Source organism: Plectropomus leopardus, chromosome 11, assembly GCF_026936395.1.
Source record: "Plectropomus leopardus strain MGB_pleo_1.0 chromosome 11, ASM2693639v1, whole genome shotgun sequence".
Classification (NCBI taxonomy): domain Eukaryota; kingdom Metazoa; phylum Chordata; class Actinopteri; order Perciformes; family Serranidae; genus Plectropomus; species Plectropomus leopardus.
The window spans coordinates 7,492,422-7,513,385 of NC_142186.1; the positions used below are offsets into that span (position 1 = coordinate 7,492,422).

Genomic DNA, 20,964 nt, shown 5'->3' on the forward strand with positions numbered 1-20,964 from the left:
TAACTTTTTAATTTAGCTTTGTGCAATCCATATCAACAGGAGGTGCTGCAGCTTTATTACTAAGTAATGAAACAGTAATTTGGTAAAGATGTTGTAGTTTTCACAAATACCGCTAGATGGAAGTCACAGATTTATCAACTAGGACTACAGCCCAGTGATATATCAAAACAGTATTCAGCTAAGGGACTGTTCGTTATTTACAAGGAGGGAAGGGATGGTGCAAAATGGGGATGGCACTTTCACTATTTGTTAAGCACTGGGGAGGAAATTTGACACAGGTTTTGACATTTTTGATTTGACACAGGGGAGGGACATTCAACTTAAAAAGGTTTATAATAAATATCCTCAGACCACCAAAAACCCCAAGTGGATATGAAAATTATGTTGTCTTTAAAAAACCTTCAAAATCACACAGTTTGGGGTATCATAGCTGGAAATGATAAAATATGGTTGAGGAGAGGGTCGTGCATTTTTCCCCAGAGAAACATTTGTAATATTTGTATTTGCATATCTCTCTCTCTCTCTCTATATATATATATATGTATATACAGAGAGAGAGAGAGAGAGAGATTTGTGTGTGTGCGTATTTATTTATTAGTTGACTTTTTTTGGTGGGCGGGGCTTAGCTGGAGGCAAAAAAAAAGAAAAGAAAAAAATCTCAACTGAGGTGAACTAGCACTAGCTAGTAAGTTTTGCTTTCTAAGGCGGAAATCCGATTTAACCTTAAGAGGAGCGTTTTATTTGAAACTTTGACAGGAAACTCGGAAATTCCACCTTCCCATTTAAATTAAAATGCACTATACGGTTTTGGTTTAGGTTTTGGAGGAAACCACCATTAGTCAATAACATGCTAAGCTAGCATTAGCTAAAAAGTGTTGCTGGTTTGTTTTCAACAACGGAGGAGTTATTATGTTAGTATGTTATGAGCCTCTCTGATATGTTCTGTTCTGGCCAGCCTCATATCAGGTAAGGTAAAAAGTATTTACTATGTACCAAAATAATTATGTTCCCTTAACCAGAAATTGGGGCGGTGTTAAGGGGAATATTGTATTTTTCCGAAATGATAACTTTCTGCACATTAGCTTACGTTAGCTTCATTAGCAAAACAAAATGGAGGAAACGGTTAAAGTAAGCCACCTGCTCAATTCTGACACTCCTGTGTAGTCAACACACACACACACACACACACACACACACACACACACACACACACACACACACCCCAGCCACCCCCTCTACTTTGACAAGTCCTTACTGATATACCCATGGGATTTTTCAAGATACACGTTATATGCAATACAGATTACCATTCAAATGTCTCTATTTAAGTAAACAGAGAACATAAAACCCCAAAAATGCATAATAATATTTCAACTGAGTAACCGATAACACTAACGCTGTAAGTCATTATATGCTTTGTTTTCTTACATTATACAGTCATTAGTGGAGCAGCATGATGTGAAATTACAGAGACATTAATAAGACTATCCCTCATTTGCTCTCCACCCCCTGGAAATCCTGTGAGGACCCCTGGTGTCCCTACAAGTGCCTTTCATGCTGTCTGTATGTCAACATGAAGGCATTCAAACTATATGTCTTGTCCCAATTATCCACGTGGGGGCGCTGTATCCTCTCTGTGTCCACATTCATGTGACCGCCGTGAAGAGGCGGGGTTATAATGTAACAATTTAGGTGCTACAGTGTAACCAATAAAGTGTCCGCGATATCTGAGCGCATCTGCTCGCCGCTGTGCCCTTCTTTCCCCTCGCCACCGACGTGCAAGAGACCCACCTCGGACATTAAATGACATTTGTAACGGAGGCGCCGCCAGAGGAGACCGGACTGAAGCACAACACATTCATATGAGGTGCGTAAGCTTGTTTGGCATATTAAGACAAGAGGGAGCCGAATACAGTAAATTACAGCCAACCGCAAGGAGCTCTGTATAGAAATTGTGTGAGTGCGCCATGTGATGGATGCAACAGGATTATTGTGCTCGTACGGAGGAGGGTTTGCTCTCCTTCCCCATTAGTTTGTGGACCGAGGCGCTGGCCTGTTGCTAGGAGACCTTTTGACAGCTGGGAGCTTTTTGGAAAGTGACAGTTAATGCATTAATGGTGTCTGCTTCTCTGGCAACCCAAACCTTTCCTCTTTCTTCTCCTCTCAGCCCAGCTCCTTGCGCGCTAATTGCCTCTTGTGCCTAAAAAGACAACATTTACCATTGTGGTAGTTTCCAGTCAGGAGATTACAGTGTTTCGCAGGGAACAATGGCCTACTTGTTGTGATTATCACATCCTAAATATATCCTCCCTCCGGATATGTTTAATCTTCTCTGAGGCCAAAATTATGTCATTTAGTTATTATGTATCATGAAGAAATGTCCAAGATATGCTGCTGAATATATTTCCATGTGCAATCAATACTTTATCAGCTGCCTATACTGAGGACATTCATGGAGACAAAGATAGAGATAGAATATTAGTCTTAATTTTCTGTTATGGTGTGGCTTTCAATTTGAATTTCAAGTACATTGGCTTAAATTTTTTATTCTCCACTAAAAAACACACCTTCAAAAACTTACTTTAAGCTGTGAAATGTGTGCAGCATGTTTTTTGGGGCTGTACTCAGGACGGTAAGCTCCTTCTCTCCCTCATCAGTCAGTAGCTGCTGCCTGTGGCCATGCATCTGAAGGTCACTCATGAACAGATCGATAACTAGATCTTGCTGGGGGACTACACTCAAAAGCAGCCAGTTGTGTGCTCAGCCCTGCACACTTAAGGCAAACCACATACATTAACAGGCTTCCTCATTTTTTTATATGAGGCCATATCAAGGGATCCGGGGCGACTTATTGTACAGTGAGTGAGTAGTATTCCAATCAGAGTATCCAAAGCAGCTTGGATTTCCGTGCTGACCTCTGTTTCCCTCTTGTGCTGCCGGCTATAATCTCGCAGGAGACTGTGGGATATCAGATTCAGGTGTGTAGCACATTATGTCAAGGTTGTAGCTACACCAGAGGGACTTGGTGTAATTTGGACTCCCAGCTTGTTTTGAGAAGTGCTGAGCTTGTTTATTCCCTTCTCTGAAGTCAAGCTGCCTGTGGCTGTCACAGCCACCGCGTTGCACATGAAAAGGCCTTAAATGAACAGCCATAAGAATTGTCAAAGTCAAGGCCGGTGCAGCTGAGGGAAGGGACAAGTCAGCATTAGGCTTGACGCACTGGTTGCATCCCTTCACACATCGCACAGTAGCTTGTCACAGTGCGGCAGGGATGAGTGGATGGATTGAGTAAAGCTGACGTGCTGTTCTGTCCTATCAGGCTGATGTATGTTCCCAGTGAGGAGACTTCAGTCCTCAGGAGCTACATAGCACCTCCCCTCCACCTCCGCCATCATCTCCTCTTCCTTTGTCAAGGGGCATGCCTTCTGAACCCAGCCTCAGGTAAGTGGCCTGCTCCGTCCATACATACTGTATGCATGTTGGAGGCTTATGGCACAAACAGAAACATTACTTAAGCAGCAGTTAGTGTATGTTCTGAAATGTACTATTTCAGCAAATGTGCTTATCAGCAGTATTCTTTATTCTAACCTGAGGAGGATCTATGTGAGGTCAATACACTGTTCAGAAAAGGTGTTCCCAGTGTGCACACCCCACTGGCTTTCTGTTTGGATGTAATGGAGGCTAGACAAGGGTAAGCCCACATTTAAGAGAAGATTGTATGTGCTATATTTTTGTCAAAAAAATCCCATGAGAAGACCAAAAACAACAATGTGTTAATCCTTTTGTCAGTATTGTCAATGCAGCCTGTCTGAAGCTGACATCCTCAAGCCCGTTATTTCCCACTGTTTGTACTTCCTACTGGTGTAAATCTTTAAAAATGGGTCACAAATATACACTTTCAGTTTTTAGAAAAGTGCTACAGAACTACTGAAAAGAGCTGGGCATTGTAGTTTGAAGCAAACTTTACTTGAACAAAACCATATTTTATGTTTGTTGTATATAATCTTTCGCTGTGTGGATAAGGTGGTGCACGCATGCATGAATATTTACAGCAGCAGTGTGGTGTATGTGGCAATGACTCAAAATAAACTAAAGTGCCCATGCTCATCTTGTTGAAGAAACATATTACCTAGTACCACAGTGTGGCTAACTGATGTGTGACTGGCTGCCAGAAGTGTCGTCAAGGTGGGACAATTGTTTGGCCCCCTAGCAAAAATAATTGGAGGCCAACATTATTATTTCAGAGATTGTTGCACCCTCAGGTTTTAAGATAATTTGGGATAATAAGGAATATCTTGTGAAACTAGCCAATGTAAGGCATCCATTGGTGCCAAACATGTCGACATAGCTTATTGGGAAGGGGGCTAAATAACGTGTCCACATTAGGGTAAATATTTGCAAGGAAAAAACTGGCAAAGCTTTTTCCCCATAACTGTTTGGTCCTTACAATAAATGCACTACTTGGGGTTAAAGCTGTAATATATATTTATGGATGAGGACAACCAGCCTATTCCCAGCTTTAAATTCTTCCAGACTTTTGCCTTGTTCAATAGAATCTTCCTTTCATTTTTCTTAAGCCTCCATGTGCATGATTTTAGACATCTCTGACTTTGGTGTCAATATTTAACTAAAAGCCTGCGATACCAACTGGGTGCATGGAGTTTGAAAGAGGCGAACAGGAGAGCCTATTAAGAAGATGCTATTAGTTGCATTAAGATGCTCATTCTTATAAAAGAGATCTGCCCCTTGTGAACCAACCAATTTAATCAAAGTGCATCTAAATCACTGGAGTGTCCTTTAAAATGTGCATGATACATCGTAGTCTACAGTTTTAAACTAATGAAAGTTATATGATATTTCCATATTTTTTATTATTATCAAGGGCATCAAAGGCTTTCATCCCTCTTCAAATCCCCCATACAGCTTCTCTCTTGGAGTTGCTAAATCCTGTAATTTCCCTTCCCTCTCATCCAGCACAGCAATTTTGTCCTTTTCTCCCTTGGCTCTTCCCTCCGGCAGAGTCCACCGACCAAACAAACAGCCTGACTCATCATTCATCCTACCTCTGGCCCACAGCACGCACACGCACATGCACCCGCCCACCCATTATTTCCCCTGTCTTACACCCCATCACCATGAAGGTGACAGAGCCAGCCTCCTGGCAGACAGCAGCATTTAGAGTGATGGCTGCAACTGTAAGTGGACAGAGATGGATTTGGATGGACAGGGTGGCGTGCTGCTGACGGATGGTAAAAGCTGAGAGGGACTGAGGATGGGTTGGAAAACAGGGTATATTTGCTGCTACATGAATCCACAGTCAGTCAGTCAGTCAGTGTATTTCTTCTCATCTACCATTAAGAATCTGACTTAACTGTGAGACACATAAAACTGGGCAGATATTGTCTTTGTAAATAGGGTCATAACCGAAATGCCACTCATCCTAAAGAATGTTGTGTGATTAGTAAAGTGTCACTTGTCTAAATGGAATTAAATTTCATTTAGGCCTCAATTCATTCTTGATGCAATTCCAAACATGAAAAAAGATAATAAAATTATTGACATTTATTTTAGTCATACATCTTGTGAAAAGATTAACCTTCTCCCAACTCCTGTTTTCCCCATGGGATGCTAGCACACTGTACAACTTTCACAGACTGCCAGTGCTCGAAAAAACATCAATGTGAACATGTATCCACAGATTAGACTCACTTTTTTGCTCATGGCTGTCATTTTCAGACTGTTCTGTCATAAAAGATAGTAGAGTTACAATGAACTGAGGACTATAGAAATGAAATGTTAACAGACTCTGATAGGCTGTAGAGGCCCTACGGAGCTTTGAGCTAAATGGAAACGCTAACATGACAACTAATGACAATGCTAATAATGCCATTTAGCAGATGTTTACAATGTTCACCATCTTATGTTATTCTGTGAGCTTGCTAACATGTGCTATTTAGCAAATATTTGCCAAATTTCATGGCAGTTCATCAGATAATTGTTGAGATAACCAAATTTAGAGAGCCAAAGTGATTGAAAGATTGACCAACATTGTCATCTCTAAAATGTTGCGTTCTCCTGCTTTACTGTCAAAGCAGTTCAGCTGTTGAAAAGGAATCCTTGAAAAGGGGTTAATGTCCAAATTCATTGCAAGTGTGTAATTAGCAAAAATGTTTTTTTAACTCTCAGAAAGGGATGTGTGTTAAAGGGTTAAATTATAGTAGTTGAAGTAGCAGTTGTCACAGTACCAGCAGGAGTGATACAAGAATAGAAGAAGTAGATTTTTGTGGTATTGTAATATTATCACTGTCATTAAAAAAACAAGAGATCTGTCTCATCTACAAGTCCAACTGCAGTTTAACATATCTTATGTAAATGTGTGTGTGTGTGTAGCAGTAGGGAGATGCTGACAGGACAGAGGCTCTGTCAGTCAAAGTCCCACCAGGACTCGGTCCTCTCTGCCCTCAACCAGCAGAGGAAGGATGGCTTGCTGTGTGACGTCACCCTGGTCGCCGGTGAGCAGAAGTTCCACGCACACAAAGCCGTCCTGGCAGCGTGCAGCGATTACTTCAGGGTGAGTCCAAGACATTACCTTAAAAAATGTATCTGTGTTTTACAAATGAATGTTTGTAGGAAAACAGGAAGGTAATGTGGGTTCACGGTTCAACACACAGGGGCACATTGTCATGAGAGGCAAACTAGGCAAATGTTTTTTCCCAAAAAATGGGAAAAGGGGCCCTGGATGGCAAGATATTGGCAGATTTTGCAAAGACAGCTGTTGACTTGGCTTGCAGCGGTAGTCAGTGTTGCTGGTGTAACATGGTGTTCTGGTATTCTACCATTACAGTTCCTACTTATCATCCCAACAGTCAATTCGCTCTTTGTTATCAATACTTAGTTGAGCATGACAGCCTCTGCTAAACGACATGTTTCACTATAAGGATTTGATCTTATAACATTTCAAATGTCTAGAAGAGCCACATGAATAAACAATTTTATCCCCATTAAAACAAGAAGTGAAGCTGTTCAGCTGGTGGAAGTTAGCTGCTTGGCTCCACTCGGCCACCATAAGTACCTAGTCTGCTTTCTCGACGGGCCGCACAGTGTGGAAATAGTGCTGATTATCCCTGGATCATTCAGGTAATTTTATACTCCGCAGTTGAACAACTCTGGCTTCATCAGCACTGAGCAATTCTCATAGGAAAGAATTGGGCCTCACGTTTAACGCAGTATTTAGTTTTTTTAATAGAATTGACTGATACAATGATGGCGGAGAATTAGGTGTCAAAACAAAAAGCAGGGGGCTTTGATGGGCTTCTTTGCCCCGGTCCCCCAATTGCCTCTGAACTCACATCTCCTTTGTTTTGTATGTACAATGGTTGGCTGATTAAAAGGATTTCACACTTATCAAGCTGATATTTGCCACTCTATAAAAAGCAGGTATCAGTCAGGCAGTGTTGCCCACTACTGATGTGATAGAGGTGACAGTAATGTGTTGCGTAACAAACTTCAGCGCTGGTAGATTGTTAAAACTGCCACAAGACCTGTCTTACCCTGCTAACTTCATTAGCACAGATTATTAGAGAGGGGTTATTGGGTCCCGTAATAGTGTAAATGCTGCTTCAGGGGCTGTACAGTACTTCTGAGAAAAAAAGTCGTGGAGGAAATCAATTTTAAAAAACTCCATTTTAGACGATAAGCAGCCAGGTTTGCCTGTACAGATGGTTCAAAATGTGAAGCAGTGACAGCTTCAGTCTACAGCAGATCATCCTTCACCATCCCACCTGGACGGAGGCTGAGAGTTTGCTGTTCTCTTGCCGAGGCTTTGGTCGGATTCATGTAATGCCACAGAGGTAGCTGTAGGTAGACTCACGCTGTCAGACAGCCAGGCAGGAGATTTGCTGAGATGGGCCACACGGGGAAAAGTGCACAGATGAGATTTGATTTAGGGACACTGAGTAGATTAGGAAGTAGAAATTAATCCCTCTTGAAAATGAGAGGCAGATTAAATATGTCCAAGTTGCCCAGGGATTACTCCTCCTGTGTGTGAGTTTTTGTGTGTGTTATTTTTACTTCTCTCTGCGGAGAGTTGAGGGTGGGCGAGTCACACTCCTCTCCCTCTTTTGTTCGTCCTCTTCACTTTTGTTTTCTGGCTCCTTTTTTTTAAACGCTGCTCTTTCAAGTCCCAGCTGAGCCGGGCAACACTGTTGTTCCATCTCTCGGATTATTAGATCAGCCTGCTACAGTAAGCAAGAAATCTCACTCCGCACCCCTGTTCCTCTGTATGGGCTTAACAACATTATCATCAGTTTGTCATCTGACTCTACCGCTGGGTTTCATTTAGCTCGTTTACTGAGGAGATGAAGGTGCCTTGTGTCGTGAATAGAAACTGTGTTTTCTCTCTCTCGCTCGCTGCCTCTTTCTTTCACACTCAGACACACACGTAGCAGTGATTATAACACATTATCCAGCCCAGCGGACTTGAGTGATTGTAATGAAATACCTGACCAAGCGTGAGTTGTTTACCTGAGACTTGTCCTGAATGTGTCACCTGCCTCTTCCAATGCCGTCACATTACTAAGACGTCTGGACCGCTCGGGGAGATTCAGCCAAATCAGTCACACCAGCATCACACACCACCCTCAGCGAGAGCGCCCACACACTCACACACACACACACACTAAATCTCTCCTTGCTTTCTTTGTCACACACAGAAATATTTTCTGCAAGCCCTGCAGTCAAGACAGAACCTAAATCAAAAGCTATTATTGTCTCAAAGAAACATCTCGCGCTGTATGTACAACTCTGCTCTTTATGAAGACATTTTTATTTTTAAGATGGACTGCACAGTATTTCCACCTTATGACTTGTAGCTGTTCAGTCTTCTGCTTGTTCCTTCTAGCATAGCTTGATTTGATGAAGAGATACTGTAAATCAATCCACGAGGGGGAAATTTGGTGTACAGCTTTCAGTATTAGACTCACCTCATGCTACTCTGCCTATGAATGAAAAGACATTCAGTAGGCGTTACATTCAGTGTCCCATCCCAAATTGACATTTTGTGGATTTTCCTCCTATTTGCAAAAACCCTGTCTAACAATTTTCATGTCAACCTGTTCTCTTGGCAGTATTTAAAAAAATAGTTTGCTAGAAAAACACAACATTGCAAATTAAATCTTTGTGTGCGGTTATATAGAAAGACTTGTAATATACTTGTTGCCTATGGAAAAGGCCATTGGGCTTTTCACACTGCTCGTAGCCCCTGGCTAAGGGAGGGGTTTTACAAAAGTATTAGAATTTTTTCATAGTTTTTTGCTTTAAAACCATCTCAGTGGGCAATAGCATAAATGACCTGTCAAGCAGTAATACACAACAGTCAGGTAAAATGTGCCTGGATGATAATCCATAACCTGATCCCTCTCTCAAATATCATCTTCTCTCTTTGCCTTCAACATTTCTTTTTTTTAAATGTTCATTCCTGTCTCCGTCCTGTACTCTTTGTTTTCTCTAACCTGTATTCTCTGCCTGTCCTTTTTTCTGTCACTCCCCACTGTCTCTCCTGCCAAAGTGTATTAAAAAATAATTTATATACACCTTCTTTATTTCATCTACGTGTTTGAGTTTGCATCAGTTTTTATTTGAACCGTTGAAATGCATCTGTAGTAGTACATAAGCTGAATATATGTTAGGCAATAACATAGTTGCAGTGTACAATTATCACACTAAAATTATGCCAGGTGTTTGTGTTGTTGTTAAAGTGAGCTTATAGGTTCCACGGTAATTACCAGAGAACATATGGTACACGGCTGTGGAAATGACATTGTTTGAATTGGAATGAACAGGCATAATAATAATAATAATAATGATAATAATAATAATAATAATAATAATAATCCTATCCTCGGTACAGTGGGCAGTACCTGCTCTTCCTTTTTCATCTTCATCACAGACACCTTCTCTCTGTTTTCCTCTCAGTCTCATCATCTTGTCCCGTATCTCTTTTCCTCCCAAAGATGAGCTTTGATTGACGGAGGCTTTTCATTTTCACCTGTCTCAGTAAACACAATTATTATTCGAATGAAAATGTTACCGGCGTCCGCTAGGATAATCTTGAAAATAAAACTGTATAGCAACATGAATTCCAATCCTTGAACAAACTGAATTGAAAGGAACACATTTCAACTTTCATTAAATGTTTATCAGTCTACCAGTTGGATGGGTGGAATTAATTTGACTTAGCTAGCTTGATGGGAAAAATGTCCACAGAACTATACCCATGATCATCAAAATTAAATATTTAAAATTATTTGACAGAAGTCTTATAATTTTTTCATTTCTGTGTTTGTTTGTTTTTTTACTTTCTCATTTTTTCAATTAGGTTTTTTGGGGGTTTTTGTTTCTTGTTTTTCATACTTTTTACTTATTTCTTGCTAATGTCTGAGTCATTTCCTCTTAAGTTTCTCATTGCATTTTTCCCAAGTTTTTGAAAAATAAATAAATAAATAAATAAAATCAAACCAATTTGCCCAGGTTTCAAAGGGTTAAACCAAATTAGACCAACTTAAAGATTAACTTTGTGTTTACAGTGTGGAGTGTGGAAGTTATTGGTGTGTGTGCGTGTGATGCATAAGTGGAAAGTGTGTGCAGATGGTGTAAAGGTGCTTGAGCAAAACAGAATTAAAGCAACATAACCAAACCAAAGAGTGGCAGAGAGATGCAGCACCAAAGCAGAGGTTCAGCCAGAGAGTGAGTTATCAGCTGCTCACAGGCTTAAATAACCTGGAACTCTCTCAGGTGTTCCCACTTGCCCTAACGAGCACCTGCCAGCAAAGACAGCACACAGACGGGTGAATCAACAGCACAGGGTCATCACACCTGTATCACACTTCGCATGGATTCAGCTTTCCTCAAGTTGTTGACCTAATCAAAGACCACCTTGTTGAGAAAAGTTTTCTGCAGCGCTTTCTTTAAAATAACAACATGTCAGTCCCAATCATTTACCTTCTCTGTTATATGGAAGCTGATGTGGTCTTCCGTTTGGAGGGTAAGGAACTTCTGAATCTCATTTTTATTCCAATTTCCAGACATTTATGACTGCTGTTTTTCTTTTTTTTGGTTGTGAGTTAGCCGCTAAGTTGCAAACAGCTGCTTTTTACATCTTCCATGGTGTGGTCGCCAACATAATATGTTATCAATATGTCACACCTCCCCACCCATGGTCACTTCTCCCCGGCTTTACGTTTTACACAGATCTCATTGTGATGCTGTTGCTACCTCTGTTCCTGGCTCAGAGGCAAAACCACTCTATATACAGAACAGCAAGGCTGCATAATGGCATCATATTCCCCCTTTAAACAGGGAATGTGAAAGTGGTTACAGACACACACAAGCAATGACAATGATGAATGTGACTGTCAGTAATCTAAATCTAAACTTTTATTCTATACACCTTGCAAAAAATAATGAGATCTAGACCTTGGGTAGATAATGCAACGAGTATCAGTAGAGGTATAAAGGATTTGGGTTTAACTGTCCAGATGTGGTTTACAAGTTATTGTGCTTTTCCAAAAAGAACATTTTGTAACACACCACTCGACCTGAACTTTTGTAAACTTTGCTTTTTGTTGTTATGATAGGGGTCAAGTCTTAAGATAGAGAATATTGGAAAAAAATACCAGCAGCTTCAGTCAGAAACCTTTAATATCTGCACCGGTCTTCAAAAAAAGCAGCTGAGGTTTCCATGTAAGATATCACGATCTCTGTGACGTACCTGCCTGTAACTATAGCCACAGGCCCATATTTCACTCAGACATGAAAACAACCCCACTCAGTGTGGAAATATTTCAAAGGGTGCATGAGGGAGTCACAAGTCCTCTCTGGTATGATCACAACAAACAGCAACATAAATTCTGCTGGCAGGTCAGGCTAACTGCAGCGCTGCACCCCCACTGCAGCATCATGGGAAAGGACTGCAGTGAGCGTGGAGCTGTGGCTCGATGTGTCTCTGTGCTGGATCTATATTCCAAGTCAGCGGAGCCATCCGTCATCACCAGCTCCTTCAGCTCCTCCACCAAGGTCAGGAGGATTCATGCTGGAAGCGACCATCTCTGTGAACCCTCTCAGCACGCCCGCTCTCAATCTCTCTGCTCGAACACAGAAGCAAACATACAGAAGCAGTTTCTCTGTTAACCCATTGAAACCTGTGCAAATTGGCTTGATTTCTCCCAAATACATGGGAATAAGGCAATGAGCAACGGAAGAAGAAATTACCTGAAAATTATCAAGATTAATTAAAAATACAAGAAAAATACCCGATAAATGATCAAAAAAGAAAGAAGTAAAAACAACAAATGACAGGAAATGACCTTGAAATGTGCTAATATTTAATATACGGTATATATAAATATATAAATACATAAAATAAATATATATAAAAATGTTAAATATGTAATTAGAAATGTGGTTTTTCCCTAGCTTTTTTATTTTTCCCCCAGGAATTTTCCCTAGCTCTTCAAAAAAAAAATTCTCAGCATCTACAAATGTCTTGCAATTTGTTGAACACTTCTTGCCAAGTTGCTTCTTGCCTTTCCCCACTAGTAACAACAGTTTGCTCAGGGTTTGAAGTTTGAAATACTTGTGAAAGGCACCTGAAAGCAGCACAAGAAAAGAGTCCGGGTTTCAAATGGTTAAATGAAGTCTCTGAAGCCTTTTTTAAGTTCTGCCTGTTTGACACTCGTGTGCACATTGACCACAGCTTAGCCGCCATCACACCCCAGGTTTAGCCACAGGCCTTCCTGTGCTCGCTGGACCGGTGGATTTTTAATTAGTGCAGTGATGAATCAACGAGGCCGAGCTCTGAGGAGAGATGTGCATTCCTTGGTAAAAACTCAGTGTGGCCTCAAGTCGACCCTGTCTCACACAGCACCCTCACAATACAGAGGGGCCTTTTGCCAGAGGAGGGGCTCGATGCCTGGTTAAAGTTCATGGGTGCTATGAATCAGGCAGAATTGGATGAGTTTTTGGGAGGAATGAATGTCGTTTTCGTGACAGAAAGAGATGCTACGCTAACTGGCCAGCCTGAGGGTTCTTTGAAGCGTCTAATGCTGTTATGCACCAGTCTGTGAGTAGAGATAGTGCGGAGTGACTGCGCTACAAACTGCTGCTGTGATTAAAAAGATATGTAGAATTGCAAGTTAGCTAGATCACTATCCCGAGGCAAGGAAACTGTGGGGACAGAAATTCTCTACAGCAGCTGGATTTACTTTTTAAAAGCAATTTATAGTCTCTTTTTGCCCTATTACAATCAATAAGAAAATATGAACTACAGCTTAAAAGCTTTGTAACCTCGCTGTCCCTCCCCGTAACAGGTAGAGTTGATCTTCATCATGACCACATTTGACCCTCCTCTCACTCTTCCCCTCCTCGCTGCTGCGTGCTGCTGATCAATCCCCTGTCATTCCCTCATGCTGTGACACCAGTCAATAGCTTTGATTAGTGAACAGCAAGCTGGACTCACGCACAGCAGGGCCAGACTGCAGATGCTGTGTCCGCCTCTTTTTCACACATAGTGTGGCGTGCACGTGTGTGTGTGCGTGACGGAGGCAGAGAAAGACAGACAGGCCATGTAACAGAAAGTACTGATTGTGTGATTTCTTTTTGCTGACCTCTGGGGCAAAGGAGGTAAATCAATACAGGGGGGCTCTAGGATGTTGCGTCTGGCAGGTTTTGATTAACTGATGCTGCTATTTCAGCACGCGCACAAACAAAACCGATTTCTCAGTCTGTTAGTGCTATAACTACCTACAGATATAATATCATCAGCCTACAGAGTCTACATTGAATGAGTGGTGGCTGGATTGAATTTCGATATCTGTCATCATTGGTCATTATTTATTGCAGTGTCCCATGGCACAGACGGGAAATGTTAGATGAAATATCTCTGTGGTGGTGTTTCCTCAGCTAACCTCCATGATTTGCCTCTGTGTCATCAGGCTATGTTCAGCTTGTGCATGGTGGAGAGTGAGGCAGATGAAGTGACTCTGCAAGGAGTGACTAGTGTTGGACTGAAGCATGCTTTGGACTTCGCCTACACTGGACAGGTGAGTCTGAGCAATGGCTGGGTTTTAGGACGCATTACTGGGGTTCTCTGTAACAACGCTGTATTTTGCGCTCACAAACACTGTAGCAACATGTCCACAGATAGCAGTTGGACCGGAGAGTGTGTGTGAATGTTTTATTGAGACATAAATCAGACAGAAGTAATAAAAAACGGTAGATTATTATAACTTTCACCACTGTCGATGCACAGAGCAGCCACACTGGATTTTGACGTTAAGGTTGGTGAGGTTCCTACAGCTTTCCATGTCAGAAATCTGACTTTTTCTTGTTGAAGTTTCTGACTGGGAACTAGAAAATTCCATTTCCCATTTCAAATAGAATGAATCATAAAGTTTTGGTTAAGGGTTTAGGAAGAAACCACCATCAGCTAACAACCAGCTAATAACATGGTAAGTTAGTTGTTATGTCCCCCAAATGAGAAATTTGGGCAGTGTTAAGTGGAATATTGGATTTCTCGGAAAGAATAACTTTCAGCACATTAGCTAAGGTTGGCTTCATTAGCAAAACAAAACAAGAGGAAATGGTTTAAGTGATATGTATCTGTCTTTTCGGATCATACTCCGTATATAAAGATGGACAACATGACAGCTCCCTAAAGTGAAACCAAAACAAAAACCTTTATATGCAGTCTGTGGTTTTAGTGATTAACTGACGATTAATGTATTTTGTTCGTTTCCTTTGGTTTTTATTTAATTTACTACTTCTTCTATTCTGGCTCCCAAAATGCAACAAGATGACATTTTAGGACTCCTGTGTAGCCTACAACGCTGTGTTGTTTCCCATGGGTGTCTTAAAAAGCTGGTGTTTCTCTCCTTGTTTTTCCTTCCGCTAATACTGGGACGTCATTTTGATGCAGCCCCAAAAAGGTTTATATAGTCTACCCCAATGCATATTATATTTTAAACGGATCACATGTTTTGCGTGTAAAACTCTATTTTCAAGTAACAAGAGATTTTTCTATAAAAATGGAAATACTCAAATGATAGGCCTACGATTACTTTACAGCAATAGCTACGCATTCCAGTTACAAGTACACTTGTTACTTTTCACCATTGCCAAACATGTCACCAAAATGAATCAAAACGGGGCATTTGCAGATTACCACTTTAATCTCAGCCTCAGAAGCTTCTGCTGCAGCATGCTTTTGGATCCAGTGCTATCCTGGAGTGTGTAGGAGCTGTTCAGATTTGACCATAAACCAATCACTCCTTTGTCCTCTGTGGTCACACTGCTGAATATTATTCTGGGATCTAAATAAGAAGCACAATTAAATTCAAGAAGGCAGACGTAAAGAGCACCGTATTAGATTTCCATACTAAAGCAGCAGTTAGACAGTCATGTAGCTGAGGTCACTGCCCTTGCCCTCTTCTCACCCCATCAACAAAGAATAAGTGTGTGATCATTCCTAATAACCATCCTTGACCTTTTCAGCGCCAGCGATGCTCGGTCCAATAAGCAGCCTATAGCGGCTTATGCAGTCCACCGAGAGGCCAGGAACTTTATAATTACTCCTAATTTTATTTCCACAGTGGAAATGAGCAAAGAGTGAGTCGGTTAGGCAGTGTAAGTAGGTCAACAGCAGGCTTGCAAGCCGCCCTGCTTTGGCTGGCTCAGCCCCTGTCTGCCCAGAGGAGATGATAGCAGATGAGATGAGGGCAATATGCTTATCCCCACACCGTAAATAATGACCTACTAAAAATCCTTCAGCCACATGTCATAGGCCAGCAGGGTGAGTGAGGAGACATGCTGCCACAGGATGCTCTCAGACTGGAAGGCAGTTCAGTGAAAGCATGCCAAGAACACAGTGAATGTAATCAATGAAACAACTGGAACATCCTGCAGCAGTTTTATTACCTACATTTTCAGACCGTAAATCTTGTATTTTTCTGAGCTGAATCAAAGCCTACATGGGTCAGATGATGTGTAGAAGACATCTCTATTCTGCCGTGCAAGCACCTCCTTTCATTTTGCCTTGTCCTCCAGGTGAAAGCAAGTAACAAGCGCAATAAATGACGGTTTACACAAGAGCTCACTGTACTCCCACACTGAACCAGCCGCGGTGTTATAAAACTGACTTCTGCTGTGTGAGGTTGAAGTGCTCTAACTGTAGTGGGCCTCTGGAGTGGAGAGGAGAGCAGAATATGAAGGGTGTTCACTTATGGTTATTACAGTTATTATTCTGGGTTGCCTTCATTGCTGCTGCTGCCTGCCAGAATGCTGATTGAGTCAAATAATAAAAGGAAAAATAGATCGTTTGTTTAGTGTATCTCATCAAATCAAAGTAATGGTGATGTTTAAAACAGGTGCCGTTTTTATCTGATTGTTGATCAAAGATTGAAGTCTTTCTATCAGCACTGAGGCTCAGTGCTTACAGAGCCTAATAATGGAAGCAGCTAACCACTTATTGCTGCTTTCTATCTTAATATGCGAAGCTTATGGATGCCTGTAGATTGCACTGGCGGTTGCTTGGACCGCTGCCCATGCCTTGCAGGAAACCATACTGTGATAAATGTGCAAATGCGGCTAACTGCGTGGAGTAAAAGAAAACTTGCTGGGATTTTTCCTAAGTAGGTTGCCCATGTAAACAAATTGCTTGATGATTTCCAAAGAACTGCTTACATGAATTCTAAAGTGGCCAAATAATGTGCGTATTTACTTCCGTTGGTGCTTAATGTGAAAGGATTTTCATTAAGCACCAACGGTGACTAAAATGCGTCTCACGTCAGTTACAGTAAGTGGACGAACATGCACCGGAAGAAAGATTTCTATTCAGATTTGTTCTATTTCCTGTTTTCAGAGATCGTAAATAAGGAGTAGGCTTTCGCGAAGATGATCCCCTTGAAAGCTGCATAACAATATTCAGCCCACTGCTGTAGCAACGGTAGTGAGAGGCAAGGGAGACAAATGATGAAGTCATTTTTCACACTTTCACTACTGATGCAGTCACGGCTCTGTGGCTATGTAGGGCAGAGCTGCTGAATGGATTATCAAAGGTTTTTTTCCTCCCCTTTAAAACCAAAATACAGTTTATTTGGAGTAGGTGAGGTGTCTGGGTGAGATGAGAGGTAACATGGGGCATGTGTAGTGATTGGGCTGTTATTCCAATTATTTCTAACTCCATGTGGTCGTGATTATATGCTGAGAATCGACACAGAAAGGCAGTTTACCCTCCATGAAGTACGCAATATTTGGCTTTGTTCCTGAGAGTCCAGTGCTATGATTTGGCTGTATCACAGAGCTTTATGTTGCGTATGTGTGGGTAATATGGAGGAAACAGAAGGAAGCTTTCAGCAGATAATTTGAGCTGCTGTTCATTCGGCCCAACCGGAAGCATTTTGGCACAATCAGAGCCACAATAATTGCCTGAATATGTTGCTTTGCTGGGAGGATGATAATGGAGAATCAAGCACATTGGTAAAGCAATTCTTGATATGCTATGCAATCTGTCACGCTCACTTTCTCCGATCTCTATTGCACCATATAAACATTTTCAGTAACCTGGCGTACAGACAGTTCTTAGTGATTCAAAGAAAGAAATAGAAATAATGAAGTAAGATATATGGTATACTGCCTGGCAGGGTCTGAAATTAGCACCTGCTAATGGTGGGTAAATTGTTAGCAGTGGCGGGTAAAATTAACTGTCCATCTTGGCGGACAAAGTAAATGCACGGCTGAAAAACAGGGTTTGAAAGTTGTTCATAACTGCTATCCCTTTCATGCATGAATCGTCACCATTTTGTGAGTTCTTTCCTACATGTTTTTATTTATCTTTGGGCAAGAATAAAAACATTTTTTAAAATGTAATTTAATTTTTAAAAGACCAAAGTAAAATTCCTGTGTCTTGGTTACCCACTGCTGAGTAAATTAAAGGGGATTAGCCCCGAAGTGAGCATCAACATCCCAGCATAAGAAAGCAATTTAAAAAATGTTACGATGCTGAATTATTTTTCAGTTTCTTTTTTGTTCCATGCTAAATACTCTCTGTATGAACTGAGTTGTATAATATATTTTACCCATAGGTTGAAACATTGATGTATGTGTTTGAATGTGCGCAGTGAACCCTCACTTCTGTAAAAGAAGGCCTCCCCAAAAGCCAACAAACACTAGAATTTACCATATATGTAATTTTTTTTGGTGCGAATATGTTGAATATTGAATGACAGAATCTTTAAATCAAATGATCTAAATGCTATTCCTTCATTTATCACTTTAGAATTCATAAGTTGCAGATAACATATCTGAGTAGCAGACAAAAAAAAATGAGTAAGGTAGAAAAAAAATGTAATTTTAGATCCTGCTGCCTGGTTTTAAACTTGATGTAAGTAATTTAAGCTCAGGTCACACAGTTATGCATGGGTGTTTTTGCAAACATTCCACATATCTTTTATTAAAACGTACAGTTGATAATTATTATGCAAAAAAGGTGTTTCCAAAACAACTTGATATCTTTCAACATGACCCAGTATACTTTACTTTACACATATTGTGTTGTGTTAGCCATAAGTTGAAACTACTCAAAGATTGGCCCTTTCCAAACACAGATGAGTCACATTGTCATTAAAAAGTAAGAATTTAGAGACTAATGTGTATTATTTTCAGGAGCTCAAATACCTAAACAATGCCTAATGATTCTTAATTTACTAAAGAAAAGCAATAAACCCTCGCATTTGAGAAGCTGAAACCACAAAATGTTTGGCGTTTTTGCTTGCAAAATGATGGAAGTGATTAATTCACTGTCAAAACAGTTTCCGATTAATCATTCCAGCTCAAACCAGAAATCTCACTGACTTAAATCAGTGCCAGCATGAGGCTAAACAGGAAAAATGACATGCTCTTATCTAATACTGCATACAGTGAATAAAAAAGACTGAGAGCCTACAACCATGCTAGCTTAGCTGCTCTTTGAGGCTGTTCTTAGGCATGTGGGCGCTCTGAGCAGGTACAATGTTTACCCTGATCCCCATATTGATGAAAAAAAATCAAATGTTAATCTTACCACCTTACAATAGTTGCTGGGACATCTCTCTAAATCCCCTGAATGACAACCTTGTGTCACAAGGGATCACCAACGTCAGAAGACTTGATCCTCTGGTGATTATGGATTTTTGTGCCAAATGTCATGGTAATCCATTGAATAGACGTTGAGATATTGCAGTCAACATCAAAATGGTGAACCATCTGACTGACATCGCTATGCCGTCTCAACCAACTCTATGTTCAGGGAAAAAACATTACAAAAATAATGATTCTCAATAATCTCAATATTTTTTTATGATAGAAAGTAGTGAAAAACAAGTGAGCAATAATGGCAAGTTGGGGGGTTTAACTGAATAAAATAAATGACCAGGCGTAACACGGTTCTCTTCTTTTAGCAACGAAGGGTGCTTTTATATCTGATTCAAAACATTGGTACCTGCTCATTGTGCTATGAATGGCTCTGGCCCATCCTACATTTAGGACATGGTCAAACTTTACACCCCAGCCTGTCAGCGATGCTCTGCTACTGCCAATCGGTTTGCTACTTCCTACAAAGGGGGCCCGGCTACTGCTCAACAAAGTCTCATCTGTTTGCCGTTTTCTTTACAATGGTGGAACAAGCTACCCATTACCATCAGGACAGCAGAAACTCTACACATCCTCTGTCGCAGACTGAAAACCCATCTGTTCAGACTGCACCATGCTGCACCAAACAGTAAAATCAAAAAGAAAACTATCTGTTATTGTACATGGTTGAATGCACTTATTGTAAGATGCCTTGAATAAAAGTGCCTGCTAAATATATGTAAGGGATAATATGAACTGTAGTACATACCTATAAACATAAAGGAAACGTGCTCAGTTATGTACACTTTTCCATACAATTTAATTTCCTCTAAATGGTGATAAAAATGCCAAATGATGAAAAAAACACTTTAGAGTCATGAGTCTGATAATGAACTGCAACCAAAGTGCGGTGAAAATGAAATTGAAGTAGAAAACAAAGTGACCTAATGACCTTTTTTGTCTCTTCTGGTCAGATTCTGCTGGAGCCGACAGTGATCCAGGATGTCCTGTCTGCAGGCAGTCACCTTCAGCTGCTGGAGCTCCTCAGCCTCTGCTCCCACTACCTCATCCAGGTACACACACACGCACGCACGCACGCACGCACGCACGCACGCACGCACGCACCACCGTCTTCTTGTGTGTGAGCTTGAGACATAATAGGGGGAATCAGAGGAAGAATTGCTTTACACCACAGAGTTCCCATTAGGTTAATGGAAATCCTGTGATTTCATGGGATTTTTAGAGGCTGGTTCCACTCAGGAACACTCAGCTGATTTGATCCCGTCTGCGGGGAATATCAAGAAAATGTACTAATGTGCCACTTAGCTTGAAGTGTAATAGCTCTTACATTATGACTTATTCACACATGTATTAGTATCACAATCCAATTACCAACCGCAAAAGAAACCAATTAGGATTCACCCTTGGACAAACAACAGAGCTGCATGGACCAGAGGTGGAGCTCGGGCTGGTTTGTGGGCCTCCAGCCCCAAATGTTTTTACAAAAGGCCCAAATCTTTTAGGGTTTAAAAAAAACCCTGCAAGTTTGTCATTCTGATATGCTACTCCCTAAACAGATCTAATATATCGGGGTAAATTATAGTATTAAAGGCCACATTAACTTGACATTATTGGGGGATCCTTGATTTGCAATTAAAGCAGCCCAGATTATTATGGGATTAAAGTAGATTTGTTGGCAAAATTCATACTGTGAACTCTTCTCGCCTCTACTCTACTCTACTCTAAAAAAGGGAGTAGGAATAAATAAGTGTGTACTTCTTTCTCCTTTTCAATCATGAAATATTT

The 20,964-nt window shown here is 40.9% G+C and overlaps 1 protein-coding gene across 3 annotated transcripts in view; it reads left to right on the forward strand.

The window, feature by feature from the left end:
- Window positions 1-1,678: 1,678 nt before the first annotated feature.
- The window catches only part of klhl32 (kelch-like family member 32), a 39,654-nt gene continuing 20,368 nt past the window's right edge, over window positions 1,679-20,964 (forward strand). Inside the window, exons 1-5 of one of the 3 annotated variants that reach the window (XM_042490282.2) lie at window positions 1,679-1,867; window positions 3,320-3,441; window positions 6,391-6,571; window positions 13,989-14,096; window positions 20,133-20,231. In XM_042490282.2, coding sequence (XP_042346216.1) covers window positions 3,419-3,441; window positions 6,391-6,571; window positions 13,989-14,096; window positions 20,133-20,231 — 411 coding nt within the window. In that variant the 5' untranslated portion in view covers window positions 1,679-1,867; window positions 3,320-3,418. Of the gene's footprint in view, window positions 1,868-3,319; window positions 3,442-6,390; window positions 6,572-10,850; window positions 11,042-13,988; window positions 14,097-20,132; window positions 20,232-20,964 lie in introns of those variants that run through there. The other 2 variants (XM_088083957.1, XM_088083958.1) reach the window with 2 other exon arrangements.